The 20187-nt window shown below is 38.7% G+C and overlaps 1 protein-coding gene across 1 annotated transcript; it reads left to right on the top strand.

The window, feature by feature from the left end:
• Positions 1-4241: 4241 nt before the first annotated feature.
• Positions 4242-5871, top strand: LOC129768574 (angio-associated migratory cell protein). Its single transcript, XM_055770310.1, has 3 exons — positions 4242-4499; positions 4563-5463; positions 5526-5871. Exons 1-3 carry the CDS (start codon positions 4385-4387, stop codon positions 5725-5727), a joined length of 1218 nt encoding a protein of 405 aa, XP_055626285.1. The 5' UTR covers positions 4242-4384; the 3' UTR covers positions 5728-5871.
• The last annotated feature ends 14316 nt before the right edge of the window (positions 5872-20187 follow it).

The raw sequence follows: 20187 nt of genomic DNA, 5'->3' as shown, positions 1-20187 counted from the left end.
TTTTTCTGGAACGGTCCTGCGTGGTTGTCATAGTCCTATTTATCGAATAAAAACAATTGCTTGCCGATAATATAATTTACATATATTTTCGCAATCTAAAATAATCTGGCATCACTGAAACTGAAAGGATCAGTCTGTATTTGTGAAGCGAGTATTATGATGTGTTTTTGAGAAGGAAAAACGAGTATTAAAGTGTAAATTATGAATGAAAATTAACTTTTCCAAATCAAATTAGTATTCTATGTGAATGCAAATCACTTTTTTTCTGCAAGTGGTGAGAAAATCTCATACAAAAATTGTATCTGAAACTGACGTTATATAATAATAATAAATTTTAGTAGGAATATCTGAAAATTCATAGAAAATAGGTTAAGTTAGAGTTAGGACTACGCGCTTCAACTAATTAAATAATACCAAGTAGATATTTTCATTCAAATTTTACCAATTGAAAATTGCCTTTTAGCCTTCTAATCTGATGGAGAATAGTTTGAATCCCAAACTCGAATGTCGCCACTAGCCATCGCGGATATTTTCGTTGTCTCGGGTTGAGGGCGATATTGACCGTGTAAGGTGGCAAAATATTGATTGAGGTTAGATCGGATGTCGAAAGCCTAGCTGTCACGATATTGAAAACACTTATTGTCAATCAGTTTGATCGTGTAAGGTGCCCATTAGACAAAGTTGTTACTCATGATAGAGCGCTCGTTTTTATGTTGTCAAAAATAGGGTGACCAAAATTGTCGATGAAATAAAAAATCTTACTTTCTTATTTTTATAGATAGAGGTAAATATAGTTCGACAGTATTGTAGTTCCAATGATTTCTTCAATTTCATCTTTGTAGAACAAAGTTTCTCTCTATCTCTTGAAACAACCGATATAGCGCATTTTTTCTAAGGTACGTTAGGGTCACCATGAAAAAAAAACTGTTTTTTTGCTCAAACTTTTATATTTCAAATTTTAAACGCAAACTGTCTTCGAAAGACTTTTAGAGCTTACTAATACAAACATTTTTCGATGCAGAACTTGTCAATATCTCAACTTTACTCAAAGTTATTGATATTTCTTCCTAAAAAACACGCTCTTTTCATTTGTTTTTCATTCTTTCTGGGGCAAACATAAAAAAAAATTGATGACGGAATTCGAAAGAACAGATTTCACTCTATATAATATGTGATTTTCAAAACTATGTTATTTTTTGTGTTTGACTCAATTAAAATTGAAATCATGAGTTTTTGGATGAAAACCCATCAATAACTTTGAGCAGGATTAAGATATTGACATGTTCTGCATCACAAAATGTTGGTATTGATAAGCTCTAAAAGTCGTACGAAGACCATTTTGATGTAGAATTTTAAATATAAAAGTTAGAGTAAAAAAACCCTAATGCAACTCAGATAGAAGGCGCTAAAAACAACTTTGTGGGAGATATTTATTGTTTAGACAAAAACTGTCTTATACAAAGTTGTTACATGTGATAGAGCGCTCATTTTTATGTTATCAAAAATAAGGTGACCAAAATTGTCGATGAAATGAAAAATCTAACTTTCTTATCTTTATAGATACATAGTTACATAGTTCAACAATGTTATAGCCTCAGTTATTTCAAACAACTTTTTAGAGTAAAGCTTTTTCGCTTTACTCTAAAAAGTTTCGAGCGCTCATTTTTATGTTATCAAAAATAAGGTGACCAAAATTGTCGATGAAATGAAAAATCTAACTTTCTTATCTTTATAGATACATAGTTCAACAATGTTATAGCCTCAGTTATTTTAAACAACTTTTTAGAGTAAAGCTTTTTCTATCATTTAAAATAATCGATTTAGCGCTTTTTTCTAAAAGCATTAGGGTGACCATGAAAAACGTGTTTTTTTTGCTTCAACTTTTATATTTCAAATTCTACATCAAAACTGTCTTCGTACGACTTTTAGAGCTTATCGATACCAACATTTTGCGGTGCAGAACTTGTCTATATCTTAATCCTACTCAAATTTATTGATGGTTTTTTACCCAAAAACTCATGATTTCAATTTTAATTTACTCGAACACAAAAAATAACATAGTTTTGAAAATCACAATGCATGTAGAGTGAAATATGCTCTTTCAAATGCCGCCAATAAACTTTGTTTACGTTTGCCCCAGGAAGAATGACAAACAAATGAAAAGAGCCTGTTTTTTGGGATGAAATATCAATAACTTTGAGTAAAGTTGAGATATTGGCAAGGTTGTATTAGTGAGCTCAAAAAGTCTTTCGAAGACAGTTTGCATGTAAAATTTGAAATATAAAAGTTTGAGCAAAAAAACAGTTTTTTTTCATGGTGACCCTAACGTAACTTATAAATAAGGCGCTATATCGGTTGTTTCAAGAGATAGAAAAAAACTTTGTTCTACAAAGATGTCTTAAATAATTGGAGGTACAACATTGTCGAACTATATTTACCTCTATCTGTAAAGATAAGAAAGTTAGATTTTTTATTTCATCGACAATTATGGTCACCCTATTTTTGATAACATTAAAACGAGCGCTCTATCATGAGTAACAACTTTGTCTAAGACAGTTTTTGTCTAGAGAATAACTGTCGAGCTTTAAATGCTAATTTCCACTTAAATGCATCTCCTGGACCATGGTGCATTGAATCCTGATTCCGTTCCATGTGTTGTCTTTTGTGTTACTAATTTGCCATATATTACAGGGAAGTAATCAGTTGCGTTGAATGTTCTAATCAAGGGAAATCCTGAGCCTTGAATTTTGTGTTTTTTGTTTTGTAAACACCGTGGCAATACTGCTGATATTTGAGATATAAATTAGATCGAGAGAGTGCACTATTTTTCACGAATATATATTTGCTTATTTTTTCCTTCAGTTATTTTCCTCAGCGAGTTGATATGAAACCATAACCACACAACCAAACAAAAAGTAAATAATTCTGAAGCTACGTCTCGCTACTCGTCTCACGTCTTGTCCTGAAAGTGTCAAGAACGAAACACCTATCGTTTCATCATATTGCTCTCAACTGTGGTGGAACCCCCCATTTTCATCGAGATGAACAATAGAAGGTGGGAAGATTCACGGGTTTTGGTTGTGTTGAACTTTGATTGTGTTAGTAGCCAGGAAGATAGGAGGTTCACATACCAGGCATACCAGTCAGTTACTCAAATGGTACAAAATTGAAAGTGTCAACGAATAACGTTGAAAGAGGATATACAGAAGCTTATTACAGATTTCCAAATCATATTTTTCGCAGTATGTAAAAAACAGAACATATCACGAACTAAAATGTTTATTTTTTTCTTTGATTTCAGAAATAGTATTCTAATGTCTGCTATGTTTGGATTCTAGAGCAACTTCATGGAAGTTTGACTTTTGTCAGCAATTGTAATTATTTTTTTCACAATTAGGGTGCTAAAAACTTCAGTCGTCTAAAACTAAGACTCAAGCGGAAAACTTTTCGTCTCAATCTAAGTCATACGAAGTCAATTGAATTTATTTTTCAAGTTCATTTTACATGAAAAGAATTTGCAACCTTTTTTCCCATGCACTGTCAAATGTTTATCCGTCAAAGGAACAAAAGATTGTGTGACTCTGACTTTGTTCGTTTACGTTTTTGGTCGACGTAACGAGAAGTAAAATTGAATTGAAATTAAATTTAGAACACTTCAAAGATACTGAAATTTCAGTTTCTGTTGAAATGTCGGGCCCTTATGATTTTGAAGGCTAGCATTGATTTAGGAACGAAAAACTAGTTCGTTCATTTCATTTGCTTATTTTTACTTTTAGTAACAACACTTTTCCTATGTAGTGAACTATTATAAGAAAAGTAACATACATAAACAAAATCTGTGACGTCACAGATTGAAAAAATCTTCCCACCTTTCATTTTCCATCTCGCATTTTCATCACTCGCTTCGCTCGCTTCTCATACTTCTCATACATGCCGTGCAAGTAAACAAGAAGGTGGATGATTTTTTTTAGAATTAAGCTTATGACGACATAGATTCTTCATTTCAATAAATCGTGGTGTTTAACCCCTTTGCGCACAACATGGAGTCTCACTCGTGGTGTACTTGAATAACATAGCGCGCTAGAGTGCTCAGCAGAGTAGTGAAATCACTTAATGCGTGACTTTTGAAATAATTCGCTAAGGAGTTAAATGGAGTGTATTGCTTAATGATGCTTACGAATACTATCAAAATCCATGAATATTTCTACCTTACTTATAACATACCAGTGACTCGAGCATGGCAAATGTAAACCAAAACATTGCGTATCAGCTGTCAACAGCACATGTTGGCACCTCTGGTGCTCGATTGAGTTTTAGATCTGAAGGAAGGATTGATTTCCTTTTAGTGAATTATTAGCTGTATATAACAGGAAAAAGCCTAGTTATGCGGGAAAATACTCCACCGAGATCACCGTATTCTCTGAATGACGATGATGGCGATGACGACGAACTGATTTACGTTGGAGATGCCGATGAAGTGCTGGACCAGTGGATGGCAGGTATGGATGCTACATGTGATGTTTTTTCACACGATACTGGATAAATATATCAAATTTTTACAGAAGAGGAAGCTGACATGGGGGAAGAAGAGGCTGGTATCGCGGATGACGAGGACGAACCGGAAGATGTGTATATCCCCGAGCGAGACGATGCAAAGCTTACATTCAGCAAGCACACCGGGCCAGTATTTTGTGTCGCATTACATCCCACGGAAAATATTGCGATCACCGGCGGAGAAGATGATAAGGCGTACGTGTGGAATACCGAAACCGGCGAAACGATATTTGAGGTCACGGGACACACAGATTCGGTGATTGCATGCGAGTTTAGTTATGATGGTGTTTATGTAGCCACCGGAGATATGGCGGGAATGATTCAAATATTTAAAACCACCCAGGAGTACAAGAAGGTGTGGGATTTCACAATGGGTGATATGTGCTGGATGAGGTGGCACTTTGGAGCGCATGTGATGCTGGCGGGGGGAGATACCGGCGAGATATACGTGTGGCGAATTCCATCGGGTGATTGCAAAGTGTTGCAGGGTTTTGGAGAGAAATGTGAAGTGGCAAGGCTATCACATGATGGGAAAAGGATAGCGGCTGGTTATGGAAATGGTGCCTTCAAAATTTGGGATATCAAAAGTAACGCTGCTACACTGGAAGTGGCCCCGAATGAAGCCACTGGTCACAATTCCAATATTACTTGTATGTCGATTGATAGAGAAAGTCAACTGATAATCACTGGCAGTGAAGGGGGTAGTGTTCTAATAATTGGCCCTTCTGGACCAGTTGGACAGCTGTCGTCTGATAAAGGCCCCATCGAATCCGTCTTAATTGACTGTCCACAGTTTGAGGTGAAAGTAGCAGCGACCGGTACGCTAAGCGGGAAGGTAACCATTTGGGACATTGCCAGACAAGTGGCCCGCGTCGAGTGCGAAGACAACCACCGAACAGGGATTACAAAGTATGAACTCATCTTGTTACGATTATTCGAGAGTTTTGTTTTAATTTGTGTTCACATTTCAGAATGCTGTGGGGTAAAGACTGCACTTTGATAGCCGGCACGCTTGGAGGTGTGATTAAAGTTTGGGACGTTCGAAGTGGTGCCTTGAAATGCGATCTACTTGGGCATCGGAATGATATTCATGATCTTTTCTATGACAGCAAAAAAAATATTCTGCTTTCCTCGTCAGAGGATGGCACAGCTAAAATTTTCCAATTATCTTAGTTTGAAAACAGGCGAAAGCGTAAACGCCGATTGTTAAACGCGTAAATATATGTACATTATTTACAAACCTCATTCATTTGAAAATTTACGTTGTATGTTTCTTAACAATAAGGAAATAAACGCATTTTTTTAAATCATGAATAAGGGAATAAACTTTTTTTTTACTGTTATACGTTGTTTTGACGTAGGACTACGTCTAACCGGAAGATATAGGGGGTGAAATGAAAATCTAGGCACTGAACAAGTAGGAAAAATGCAAGATTTGGAACGCTTATAACTCGAGCATTTCTCAATAGATCGCAAAGGTTTTTGCATCAATTGATAGGAAATATATCTACGCATCTATCATAACGAATAACATTTCATTTTTCTTGAGATAAATAATTGAATAATTGTGAAATATCAAGCATTGTCCAAATGCACTATGTGCCCATTTTTGATTGGTCCATTTTGTGCTCCTCAAATCGTACCGACCAAAACGGGCAACCAGAGCAGCAGCGAAATAGGATGAAGCACGATTGTAAAAGAAAAAGAAAAAATATGATCGAAACATTGGTCGCAGTCTCACACATGCGTAATTCTCGAGGCAGCCAGTCAGCTTAAAAATCCCCGCTCCGCTGCCGTAACGATCATTCTCATCGAAACCGTACACCACATCGTTTCGCATCACATCAGATCAACAAACCAACACAAGCAGCCATGGTTGGACATGGCAAAGGAGGAAAAGTGAAAGGAAAGGCAAAATCCCGCTCGAATCGTGTTGGTCTCCAGTTCCCCGTATGTGTATCCGCCAATTGCTCCGCAAGGGTAGCTAGGCCGAGCGCGTTAGTACCAGTGCGCCAGTCCACCTAGCCGGCGTTATATAGTTTCGGCCGCCGAAGTGATCGAGTTAGCTGGCAAAGCTGCTCGCGACGATAAGAAAACTCGCATTCGGAACAGAACACATTCGGTTCGGTGGACATAAAGACAACAGGCAGTTGCAGCGAGTGGCAAACGCAATCGCAAAACGGCAGCAGGTAGCAGAAGAAAAACGTTTGTTCTTTATACAAACTGCTTTGGTGGCAAATCCAGAACAAGGTGGCGTCGAGGGCTTTCGAAATGGTTTTTTTTTTTTTCAAAACCACGAGTACTAAGTTTTCTAAATTGGAACCATTCCATAAAACACGGCGCTTATCAGGGCCATTAAACCTTTCAAAAAAGAGTTTACGAAATACAGTTCAATGCTTTCTAAAACAATATCCAAAATAATAATAAAACACAACACATTGATTTTTAATAATATAATTTGTTTGCCAGGATATGATGAGTATGAGAATTTGGCAGTTGTGCTGAGCTTATTGATGGTTGTGGACTTTCCTGATTATTAAATTTTCACCAATTCTTAAATTGTTTCTAGATTGAAAGTACAGTAATTTACATTTAGCTCGACATTTTGCTAATTGGACGGACCTGTAATGCGACATATTTAGTTGTACATTTTTGTAAACATAGAGTTCGGGGTCCAAATTATGACCCCACATTGAAAGTCGACACTGTACCACTGTCATCGCAAATGTTCAATTACAGGTTAAAATCACCTCCAATGCGACACTGAGCGGTGCTTCGGCATGTCGCGTTAAATGTAATTTACTGTACAATATGTCACAAGCTGGATGGGAAAAAATTTTCCAACTGTGAAAGCTGTGGCGAGTGGCAAACGCAATCGCTAAACAGAAAGGTTTAGCTGAACAAGATGGGGATTTCGAGAGATAACAAAACAATAAACTCTTTAGATTAAAGATAATTTTGTGATCCTGAAAAGGACCCTTTTTAGCTTGCATGTGAATCCAACGAGCGAACAAGTCGCAATGAATGTATTTTTCTTCTTCTTTCTTTGTTTTTAAGAGGCTTTAAACTTTGCAGTTCATTCGCCTCTAGCCCAGTGAAGAGCCACAATAAAACCAGTCCAGAGGGGACTGCCGAAAGGGAAACCAAAAAAAAAACCACTCATCAGATCTGTCCGCTCGACTCTCGGTTAAAGAAGAAGGTAGGAAGGGATCCTATGCTTCATAAGATATTTAATATATGCTGTAAAGAAAAGTAAAAATTTACTGATCCGAGGACCAAAGCAGTAACGAAGCACAAGTGACCCAGCGAAAGGCGTGCTCCAAAGCCAAAAAACAAAAAGGCCCTTCTCAGGAGGATAGGAAAGAAAGGAGTGGAAAGGATTTGGGTGGGATTAGTGGAGTGGAAGGGGGTGGGAGTGGTATGGGAAGGAAAGAGGGGAGGAGTGGGTGTGGGGTGGGGTGAAATGAAATGAAATACAGTTTGAATAGATAATAAAATATAGTGGTTTTGAATTTAATGGTATATAGTAGAGCTGAAAAATGGAGAGGTTTATTTAATGAATTTATCCTCCTTGGTGAGTGTGGCTGTAGGAATAGGAAGTTGATTAAAGTATAATGTAATGGATAGAAGATAGATGTGGGTATGAAAGTATATATTATATTATTTGTTATTTATTATTATTGAATGCGTGTATATACATGTATGAATACCTTCCTTCCGACCCGTACATACATGTGTATACACACATAAACACGCATACATGACTGTGAAGTGGCGAACTTTAATAAGCAATTTCCAAGGTATTTAGTATTTCGGTTTAGATTTTACCAAAGAAGTCGGTTTCTTTCAGAAACGCAATTAAATTGGTTTCTTGGGTCTCGTCTCTACTGAAGATATCTCGGAGACTCTGACCTATGTTGTGTCGGACTCGAGCATCTTCGGTATGTTGACATTCAAGTAAAAGATGGCTAACGGAAACCGGAGCTTCGTTGCAAGCACATTGGGGTTTTTCGGCTCTGCATAACAAGTGTGAGTGGGTGAAGTTAGTGTGCCCAATTCGAAGACGGGTAAGGACTTGCCTTTCCCTACTATTGAGACGGTCCTCCCAAGGGAGAGTGGAATTTTTGATTTTATGAAGATGAGTGGGACGGCTGTTTATCCAACCTATGTCCCAACTTTCACGGACTTGCTGTTTTACCCAGCGGACAATGTCAGATGGAGGACAGGGCATGTCTGGGGGTTCTATTTTGCTGCCCTTGCCGGCCAGTATGTCGGCGGCTGTGTTTCCGCGGATTCCTGAGTGACCAGGAACCCAGCAGAAGGAGATGTTTTTATTTGAAGCAGCCTCTTCTGTTTGCTTAATCCATGGGTGTTTGCTGTTTCCACTTAGAAGATCGTGGAGACAGCTAGCTGAGTCTGAGAATATTGTGGTAGGAAGAAACTCATGGGTGCATTCTTGGGTAGCTATTAAAAGGGCGAAAGCTTCCGCACTGAAGATGGAGCATTGCGGTGGAAGAGAAAAGCTACCAGTGTATCTACTCTCAAAGATTCCACATCCAACTCCATCGGCACTGACTGAACCATCTGTGTATACCTGGTGATTAATTTGAAAATTGGATGCAACGAGGTTATTGAAGCAGGCTTTGACTTTTGGAGAAGGGTCTCCCGCCCGAACTGCCTTGAGAGTATAATTTGCGTAGGGCCTTACGTCGACCTTTGATCGCTGCCTTCAGCTCAGGCGACCACCATGGGACACATTTCCTGCCAGGGATGCCACTGGTTCTGGGGATGTGCACCATTGCAACTTCTAGGACAACTTTGGAGAATTCCTCGGCTGTCCAATCTCGTTTAGCGGAGAGGCGGTTTTCAATGTCAAACTGATAGCCAGCCCAGTCAGCGTATTCAAATTTCCATCTTGGCCTTGTTGAAAACTCTGGAGAAGTTTGGCCGAAGGAGGTGAAGATTGGAAAATGATCGCTTCCGCAAAGTATCATCGTGGATGTTCCAAGAAAGCTTTGAAGAGAGTTTGCCTGATACTATAGTGAGATCGATGGCTGACGTAATACCAGAATAATGGATTCTGGTGTGTTGGCCGTTCAAGGTTAATGTTCGGCGGTTTGACGTTCCAATTTCTTCCCGTCGCAGATGAACGTTCACATATATCGGGAAGATCTTTGTTCGTGAGATTTTTGAACCATGTTTCAGCTCTATGTATTAATGGGACATTGTGGTCGCTTTCGGGGAGTGACAAGTGACGGATGGCTTTATTAGTGATGGCTTTTGTTACCAGGTGGGTGAAGGGAAGTTGCCCACTTTCTGCCATTACAGCAAGAGTAGGACTGGAGGGAAAAGCGCCAATTGCGAGCCTTATTGCTTTATTGTAAATTGGTTGAATGGTGTTTAACACATTGTCCCCTCCACGGCTGAAGGTGCCTATTCCGTAAAGGATTTGTGGGACCAACCAAACATTTACAACATTTAGCAGCGTCTTTCTATGGCCAGAGGCTAGGTTGCCTGCGATAGCCTTGATGATGTTCAGTTTCTTTCTGGTGGCTATTTTGGTCTTTTGGGAATGTGATAGGAAGTTGAGTTTCTTGTCGAAAGTAACCCCTAGTATTTTCAATGTCCTCATTGTAGGGATCGGGATTTTGTTGAGCTGAAGATAGGTTCTCCTTCTGAGAGCTTTTCCGATATGTATGTGTTTGGATTTCTCCGGGGAAAGTTTGAAACCTGTTTTTAGAGCCCAGTTTTGGATGGAGTCTAAGGTTTTTTGAAGCCTCTTTCTCTGAATTAAGCCGAAGCAGCTCGTAGAGATAAGAGTGATGTCATCTGCATAGACTATGATCTTTATATGGTCCGGGATAATCTCGAATAGAGATTGCATGGCAATGTTGAAGAGGGTTGGTGAAAGTGCTGAGCCTTGTGGGAAGCCGTTTTCTGGGATTTTTAGAGAAGATTGGTGGTTGTTAATAACGGTTTTGAAAGACCGGTTTTCTAGAAAACATTTAATGAAGAGACCTAATCTCCCACGAATCCCCCAGTCGAAAAGGCTTTTCAGCACTGGGTACCTCCATGCCCGATCGAAGGCCTTGGATAAATCCAGGGAAACAATATCAATGTGCTGTAGTTTTTCAGTTGAGTCGTCTAGGATTTTTTCGATTGCTACAAAGCAATCTTCTGTACCTTTTCCCGCACGGAATGCGAATTGTCTGGGATCAATCAGCTTATTTGACTCTAGAAAAGTCGTTAAGCGTCGATTGATCATTTTTTCCATGACTTTCCCAAGAAGAGAGTGATGGGGCGGAAATTGTCAAGAAGATGATTGTTCATGTCTGGTTTCGGGATACAGATCATTAAACCCTCTTTCCAGCAACTGGGGAGGGTTCCACTGTCCCAGACTTTGTTGAGGAGCTTCAGAAGTGCTTTTTTCCCGAGATGGGGTAGATTCTTAAGCATAGGGTAGCTGATGTCATCAGGTCCTGTGGATCCTTGTTTGACTTTGTTCAGTACCCAATCGAGCTCTTTGAGGGAGAGGTTTTTGTTGAAGTCAAATTCTACATCGGTATGAAAATCGATGGGAATTCTTTCGCATTCCGTTCTGTGGGTTAGAAAGGTTTGGTCGTAGTTTTGATTGGAGGAGGCGGAAGCAAAGAAATCTCCAAACGCCTCGGCGATGATTTTCCGGTCATTGGTGTATTGACCGTTAATTAGAAGATTATATTCTTTGCTTCTTTTCTTTCCATGAAGCCTGCCAATCTTACTCCATAACTCCTTTGTTGACGCATTGGGATTAATTTCGCTGACGAATTTAACCCAACTGTTGTGCTTGGCTGTGTTGATAGCAGTCTTAGCTTCTTTGCGAGCCCTTTGGAACTCTGTAAGCAGAGTGGGTCTCAGTGGGCTGTCCGGGTGGGCCTTTCTTAATTTGCGTAGGGCCTTACGTCGACCTTTGATCGCTGCCTTCAGCTCAGGCGACCACCATGGGACACATTTCCTGCCAGGGATGCCACTGGTTCTGGGGATGTGCACCATTGCAACTTCTAGGACAACTTTGGAGAATTCCTCGGCTGTCCAATCTCGTTTAGCGGAGAGGCGGTTTTCAATGTCAAACTGATAGCCAGCCCAGTCAGCGTATTCAAATTTCCATCTTGGCCTTGTTGAAAACTCTGGAGAAGTTTGGCCGAAGGAGGTGAAGATTGGAAAATGATCGCTTCCGCAAGTATCATCGTGGATGTTCCAAGAAAGCTTTGAAGAGAGTTTGCCTGATACTATAGTGAGATCGATGGCTGACGTAATACCAGAATAATGGATTCTGATGTGTTGGCCGTTGTTAAGAAGGAGAAGAGAATGGTCGGATATGAAATCCTCAATGATGGATCCTTTTCGATCGAGGTATGCACCTCCCCAGGCGTATGAGTGGGCGTTGAAATCACCCATAAGCATGATTGTGGCGGTAAGTTGGGCGAACAGATGGTCCAGTTGTCCGCGTAGAGTGTTCGGATCGGAATCATTAGTGATGTAGATGCTAACGACGGTGATTGGAAAGGGGTGTTTAATGCGCACTACCACTGCCTGAAGATCAGTGGTAATGGGAAGAAGATCATGTGGAGTGCCATCTTTGATTGCGATTGCAACTCCGTTTTTTGAGGGGTTGGGACCCTCTTTGAAATATGTGATATATTTTGAGATGAAGTGTTTATTGAAGTTGTTTGGTGTCATAGTTTCTTGAAGGGCTATGACTGTGGGATTAGAGTTCGAAACAAGCATTTTCAATTCTAGAATATTTTGTCGGATACTTCTGATGTTCCATTGTATCCCGAATTTCTGTGTTGGAGTGAATGTGTTGGTGTTTTTAACTCTAATTCCTAAGTCTTAATTGTGTGTATGTTTGAACTATTCAAAGAGAATTAGTTCGATGGTCCTTTACCCTTGGAAAGAGAAGCTTTCTTTGAGGTATTGGTGTTGTTTTTGTTGGGTGTAGAAGTCTTTGGAGTGTTTGTTGTGTTTGTGTTGTTTTTTGTTGAATGTGCGTTGCTGTTGTTGTTATTGTTGTTTTTTGTTTGATGTGTGTTGTTGTTGTTGTTGTTTTCTGTTGGGGTTGTATTGTTATTTGTTGTTGGTGTCTGTCTTTGTTCATTCTTAGTTCTTTTCTTGTCCTTGTTTGTTTGGGTCTCATCTTCAGATTTTTGATCTGACTCTGAGGATGATTCTTTAGTTATTTTTCTTTTGTTTTTGTTTTTGTTTGGAACATCAGACGTATCCATAGAAATGACTGATTCGCTTTCGGATTCAGTTGATGAACTACCAGTTGTTGAATCTGTCATGGTTGTATCGAATGTAGTGTCAATTGGGGGGGTGCTTTCGCGGCTAGAAGTGGCCGAAGCGGCCGAGGCGCAGTTACATTTGCAGTTGCAGCTGGGTGCTGGCTTTTGCAAGTTGGATAGTCTGTCTTGCAGAACACTTGCGAATGTTGGAGCATTGTTTTGAAGTTGCAGCTGTTCCTTTGCCTCTTTGTATGAGATTCCATTGTCGATTCTTATTCTGGTGATTTTATTTTCGGTTTGCCATACGGGACAATTCCTACTAGAAGAGGAGTGGTTCCCTTGGCAGTTGACACAAAAAGCTGAAGCATCGCATACTTTGTTTGCGTCTGTTTGTTGTTCCGGATGTTCTTGGCCGCAGTTTCTGCAAAGCGGATTTTCGCGTTTGCATCGCTTGTTCGTATGCCCAAATTTGTAGCACTTGTAGCATTGCATGGGATTGGGATAAAAATTTCTAGTCCCGGCTCGAATGAACCCAAAGTAAATGAAATTGGGAACGACAGTTCTGCGAATGGTCAATATTAAAGTGGCCGTTGGCACAACAATGTTGTTGTCCTTTCTGGTGATGCGTTTGACGCCGATCACACCTTGAGCGGTGAGTTCTTTCACCAGTTCGGATTCAGGAAGGTCGATAACTTCGCGGCAAGTCACAACGCATTTGCGTTGGTTTAAAGTTGGGTGGAAGATCACTTCTACAGGGGTATTATCAATAAGTTTGGTAATCGAAAGTAACTTACCGACTGTATCCTCATCCCTGGTTGTCAAGATGTACTGGAGTTTCTTTTTATCATCTCGCTGTGGTTTGGCGCTGTTGAATTTTTTTACAACTGCCTTGATGGTATTGCTGACTGTGAATGGGTTTGTTGGAAGCACCTTGTCTCCTGTAGCTCTCAGAAGCAGTATCTGGAGATTACCGTTCGAGGGGTCCGCCCATAGTGGAGCGGTGGTTTCGGTGGGCCTGCCCTCATAGAAATTTGTAGCCCGGCCTCCCGGAGGCCCAGAGCTACTTGAAGCCATGCTTCTGCTTGACTATACCTAGGTTATAGTCAGCAGGTACGGATATAAAACCACTAAAATTCCTTATTGGGGGATTTTCACTAAGGGGTATTTTCCCAGAAAATTACACTTTGTTCTAATAAAGCACTTTGAAAAGCCACCAATAGGTGCGGAAAAATTGCAAATCACACTTAATGTAATAATTGCTTCAGTCACTTCACTGTTTGTATGCGTGTTTTTCTTTTTGAATTTTATTTAATAAGCCGGTGAGCGCCCGCTCTCCACGGTCGAAGCGAGCTATTGCCTTTTCCCGCTCTCCTTCTGTTGTCACCTCTAAACTATCGCAACAAATCTCCTTCCACAATCGCCAGGGGGAACGTCCCAGTCCGCTGTCCAGAAACGCCAAAACTACGAGCTACTGAAAGAAAAATCGACCGTCTCGGTCGGAGGTTAAAATCAGTATGATGTATTTTTCTTCTTCTTTCTTTGTTTTTAAGAGGCTTTAAACTTTGCAGTTCATTCGCCTCTAAAGATGTATTTTTTTGCCATCGCTGCCTTTTAACGCTCATTCGTTCGTCTCGTTGGACTCGCCCCTTTGGCTGAGTCTGCCGATTTGTCTCTATTCTGTGAGCGTGTACCGCTAAAGTACAAAACGCGCGGATCCGCTGAAAAATATATCATTCTCTTTCAAACCGTAAATCAGTGTGGTTGTATGGCATCGTTTCACATTACATCGCATCAACGGATTGGTTCCGGAGCACCAGTATACCTAATAGCGGTTATAGAATTTCGGCCGGCGGAGTGCTCGAGTTGGCTTGCAATGCTGCTCACGACAATAAGAAAACCCGCCTACAGAATAGAGCACATTTGGTTCGGTGGCAACAACTAGTTTCAGCGAGTGGCAAACGCAATCGCAAAACGGCAGCAGGTAGAAAAAGGAAAAAGTTTGTTTATACAGACTGCTTTGGTGGCAAAACCAGCCAACGTAAAACACGGCGCTTTTCAGGGCCATTAAACCTTTTAAAGAAGAGTTATTAAAAGTTATTCACAATACCAATGCATTCTAAAGTGACATAATATGATATATAATATGAACTGATTTATTTTGTTTATGCTTGTTTTTGAACTTATTGGTGGTTGGGGTCTTTTAAGTTGATCATTCAGTTTTCACAAACCCATACATGGTTCCCGAATTGAAAGTGAATTACAACACATTGGGGGCTGTCCACATACCACGTGGACAGAAAAAGCACGATTTTAAACTCCCCCCTCCCCCTCCGTGGACAAGCGTGGACATTTTAATATCCCTTCCCCTGTTGTCCACGTGGACATTTTTGTTGATTTTATTAGAATAATTCGGGAAATAACTGAATTGCGCATGAATTAAATTTTAATTCCATTTAAGTTTATTTTGTTTCAAATTTTACTTGCTGAACCCTGCCACGTTTGCCGTGGCTCATTAGTGTTTTATGACAGAAAAATGAGTAGTAAAACAAAGCAAATATTCCATATGAGTTTAATTTTGAAATACTTGTATGTTCTTTGTTCTTTGTTTTTAAAAGACTTTAAACTTTGCAGTTCATTCGCCTCTAATTAAAATACTTATAATACTTTGTTTTTCTATTATCTTAAAGGCTATCTGCTATCTGGTTTGTCAACACGGAAACGCACAATATCCAGTTGAACAATCCGCATCCGAAAATAAATTACAAAATTCCAAGGATTGAACTTGAGCAAAGCCAATCGAATAAAATTAAATAGATTTAAAATTTGACGAATGCATTATTTTATAACAGAGTTACAGCGTTTCAAAGATCACTCAAAACATTTTCGACATTTCGCCACAGGAAATGTCGGTTCATTCACACAATCAATTCACTTTTAGTCATCAGCGCAATAGAAACCTTTTCCGCAATGATTTCAAAGGGTACTAATACCTTATTAAAAATATTTTCAATATCTATATATATTTTTTGACGTAGAACTACGTCTTTCATTAAGGGTGCCAAATCAGAAAACAGGTCACGTTTTTATGAAATAAAGTTAACGTGAATAACTAATTTTGCCGCGAAAGGATTTTGGCGATTTGCATACTAAACGAATCGGAAATTCCGTAAGATTTGTTTAATATGCTATACATTAGAATTCCCTGGTTTGTAAATGGTTAAAAATCATGAAAACTTTTAGCGTTTTCATTTTCCCATACATTTGTTCTGTACATTTGTGTGCTTTCCCGAACAGAGCAGTCAGTAACGAGCAACTTATCGACGACCAACGGAGGGGAAGTCGTAGGATTTCAAGTCTTCGTGAACAAAGAAAAAGTAGAAGAATGAAGGGGAATTTTTGCTTAGAGTATAAACAGTGGATCTAGCTGAGGCTAACTTTCATTCGGCATCGGACTGTTGAGCAATACAGTTCACTTTACTTTCGCTGCGCTTCAATCTAAGATTGGACCCCACCAGTAGTAATCCAACTTGGATCGTGTGGTTTTTTCAGTTCGTTTTTGGCGTTATTCGTATCGTGTGTTTTTCTTTCCGCGTCATAAATTGGACACAAAAAGAAGAGGAAGGCAGGCTCGAGCGCAAAAAACGAACGTATTGCCAGGGGCAATAAAATTTCGAGGTAAGCGTCATCTAATGATGCACGCTATGTTGGTGCAGTGAAAAGCGCTCGCACTGAACGAGCCTTCGCGAGTGTGACACCGCATCGAACAACAGCGAAGTAGGCAATTTCGACGCGTCGGTCGAACATGTAAACGCCGTTACCCAGGCAGCAACCAAATCAAGCTCTTCCCGCTGGTGGTGAAGGCGGTCGCTCTTGACAAACTCATCAGCGAATTCGCATCGAAGGGTGTTACAGCAGGGTACAAGCTGTGTGGCATAATTCAGTCTTCTTTCAAGCAGTTAACATTGTTTGTTTTCCGTCATCATAAGGGCTTCGTTGGTGCCTTTGAGGATGCATCAATGCATTAAACTGACGTTATGGCGAAGACGTTAAGATTGTGCGCCAAAGCGTTATAGAATGATATCCGAAGATATAAACAAGCGACTTATATAAAATAACAGCGTAGTTCTACGTCAACAATGCGGTCGTATCTTGGACACAACCTCCTGTAATTTTTTTTTTTCAACTGCTTATTGACCATCCTGCATTGAGTGTCTAGATAGCTTCCAAAATGCTCGTGGAAAAAAACATCAGAAAACTCACGACTCAATAATTTTTTACTAATCTTGCACGATAAGTTATTAGTATTGCTCTTTAGTTTTCCTCCACTTAAATCCTTATTAAAACGTCACAGTTTACCGGAGAGCAATTCAACGCCAAATTAATCCTCCGCTGCCCCGATCCTCCCCATTTTATTGAAATTTTGTTCATTTTTTCCAAAAATGGCCCTGAAGCCTGTTGCCCGATTGAAACATTTTTTTTGAGAAATTCATTAACCTTCTATTATTTTATTTATAAATGTTCAAACTATTGAGAAAACTTCCTCATAAATTGAATAAAATATCGAAAACTATTATATCTGTTTAAAATAATATTATTATATATAGGTTATTAGGTAGCTGATCCGAAAAATTTGAAGAGATAGGGGATCATAAAAAATCTTCCACGCTGATGATCAAATCTTAACTACGAAAGAATTATTGAACTTTTCCTTGAGACCGGTTTTTTGCCTTAAAATGATTGAACTGAAAATTCAAAAAGTGCGCACGATGCTTTCATTTGAGAAAAATTTGCATAAAATTATGTTGTGAACACATTAAAATTAGTGGAAGATAACAAGAAGGATTATAGTGTGGTGTCAAGGAAGGAACTGTAGAGTGGTTGGAGAGCTTCAATTTGGCTGATAGAAACAATCCAGTTTATCATGCATTTTTGGAAAATTAATTAAATACACAAAATTTGAAGTTGGTTCCTTACATTTAAAAGTTGATCCTGGGTTCTATTAATTTGAAAGTTTTACAATTGCATTCTATGCAAAATTTTCTTATCTTTCAAATGAACAGTATAATTATTCCAAGGAGCGTACTTTCTAAATTAGAGCAAGTTCAAGAAATAAAAATAGACTTCACAAAAATTCAACAATGTCCTAGTTGAGAATTGACTACATGCGTAGGATTTTTTCATTAAATATGATCCTCTATCACCTCCTGAAATATTCTATAATTTATCAGAACACTGGCTCAATTGTTTTAAGTTGACGACTAGTGATGCATAGACAATCTCCTGCAAATGTAAATATTTATTCCTAGAAATTAATGAAAATACTTTGGAAAAATGATTTTACACGCAATTCTGTATGAAAAACTATACAGACGTTATTATCATATATTGTTCTCGAGAAATAACAAAACGTATAGAAAATTATATTTGATAAAAATCATTTACGCATATCATGGAATCTCACTATTATGGAATCGTTTAATTTTTATAGTTTTGGCTATAAGGGCTATGCATACCCCGTAACTATAAAAGTTCAATCATAGGAAATAGTTGGTCATTCACAATTTACGCGAGATATTTTAATAATACAGATTTCACTGAAGAAGATCCATGATATGAGAGAAAATATACAGTGACTTAAATCCGTAATCGTACCCCACCATGCAGATCTCTTTTCCCTTCTTTTGAAAATCGAAAACAAACTTTCGGAACATTCTGTTTAGATAAAAACATAGTGTCATATGGGAGTTAAAAGGTTTGCTATCTGTGTTCATAATAATGGTTTTTATTTCTCTAAAAATGGCGAATGTCTGTGCTAATGTATGAAAATTGACTCAAACTCATAATCGTACGCTGGTTGAAATCTCAAATCGATTTCGAAAGGGTTGGCCAATTTCCGAATTCCATCATTAGTGTGGTATTCCTTGTTCATTGCAACTATTTTTAGCTGTCTTTAGCTGAATCTACGAGTTTTTTTGTGAATTGGAAGGAATATTCATCAATTTTACATCGAGCGGTTTTTAAAAACGTTACTTTTAGAAATTTAATGGTTTCAAAATTTTCTACACAGATAACTTCCTCAGTTTTTCACTGAGATTGATGTCGGAAGATTGTGGAGGAATATCAATAACTTTTGAGCAATTGTAATGTAACCATGTACGAACTTTATATGTCTTGAGCTCTTGGCATAACTTGAATCCACTATTCCATCACATTTTGTTGACACTTGGCTTCATATTTTCCTTCAGGATGGTTAAGTAAACATTTTGATCCATTACACCATCGATAAAAACCAAATTGAGCAAACAAAAAGTTTGTAATGTACCTAGGAAGGGCAGCTTGAATGCCCGAGCACAGAGGGACAAACCGTTTCTCAGCAAAAAAAATCAGTAACTCCAATTTGATTATTCCAAACAGCATGGAACACATCAATGTCTTACTGGTAATATGTTATTTCCATATATGGGTCCTAATTTGATATTTTTGGCTCCGATGGTTTTCGTTTCGTATGAAGGAGGCCAACGATGAATTAAACGTGAATAAATCTGAAAGCAACATTTAAACATGGTAGTGGTGGAGGGATGGTATGAGGGTGTATGTATGAGCAATTTGATTATCATCAATGGTGTATTGGATTAGAATGTTTACGTGAACATCCTGAAGGAAAATATGAATCAAATTGTCAACAAAAATGTGATGGAATCGAGGATTCAAGTTTTGCCAAGACAATGGCCCAGAGCTCAAGACATATGAAGTTCGCACATGGTTACATTACAATTGCTCAAAAGTTATTGATATTCCTTCACAATCTTCCGAAATCAATCCCAGTAAAAAACTAAAGAAGTTATCTGTGTAGGAAATTCAGAAACCATTAAATTTCTGGAAATTATTGTTTTTAAAACCACTTAATGAAAAAAATTATAAATATTCCTTCCGAATACACCAGAAAACTCGTAGATAAGGCTAAAAACAGCTCAAGATAGTTGCAATGAATAAGGGATAGCATACTAATGATGGAATTAGGAAATTGGCCAACGCCTTCGAAATCGAGTTGAGATTTCAACCAGCGTACGATTATGAGTTTGAGTCAATTTTCATGCATTAGCACACACATTCGCCATTTTTAGAAAAATAAAAACTATTATTCTGAAAACAGATAGCAAACCTTTTAATTCCCATATGACACTATGATTTTATCTAAATAGAATGTTCCGAAAGCTTGTTTGCGATTTTCAAAAGAAGGGAAAATAAATCTGCATGGTGGGGTACGATTACGGATTTGAGTCACTGTATGAACGTTTGATTGGGCAGCACTCTCAGGCTTCTCAATCCGTTTATTGATAAATACGGAGAGAAAATTCTTCCTGTCCAC

Source organism: Toxorhynchites rutilus, chromosome 2 (assembly GCF_029784135.1).
Source record: "Toxorhynchites rutilus septentrionalis strain SRP chromosome 2, ASM2978413v1, whole genome shotgun sequence".
Taxonomy (NCBI): domain Eukaryota; kingdom Metazoa; phylum Arthropoda; class Insecta; order Diptera; family Culicidae; genus Toxorhynchites; species Toxorhynchites rutilus.
This window is presented reverse-complemented; position numbering and strand designations above follow the sequence as displayed.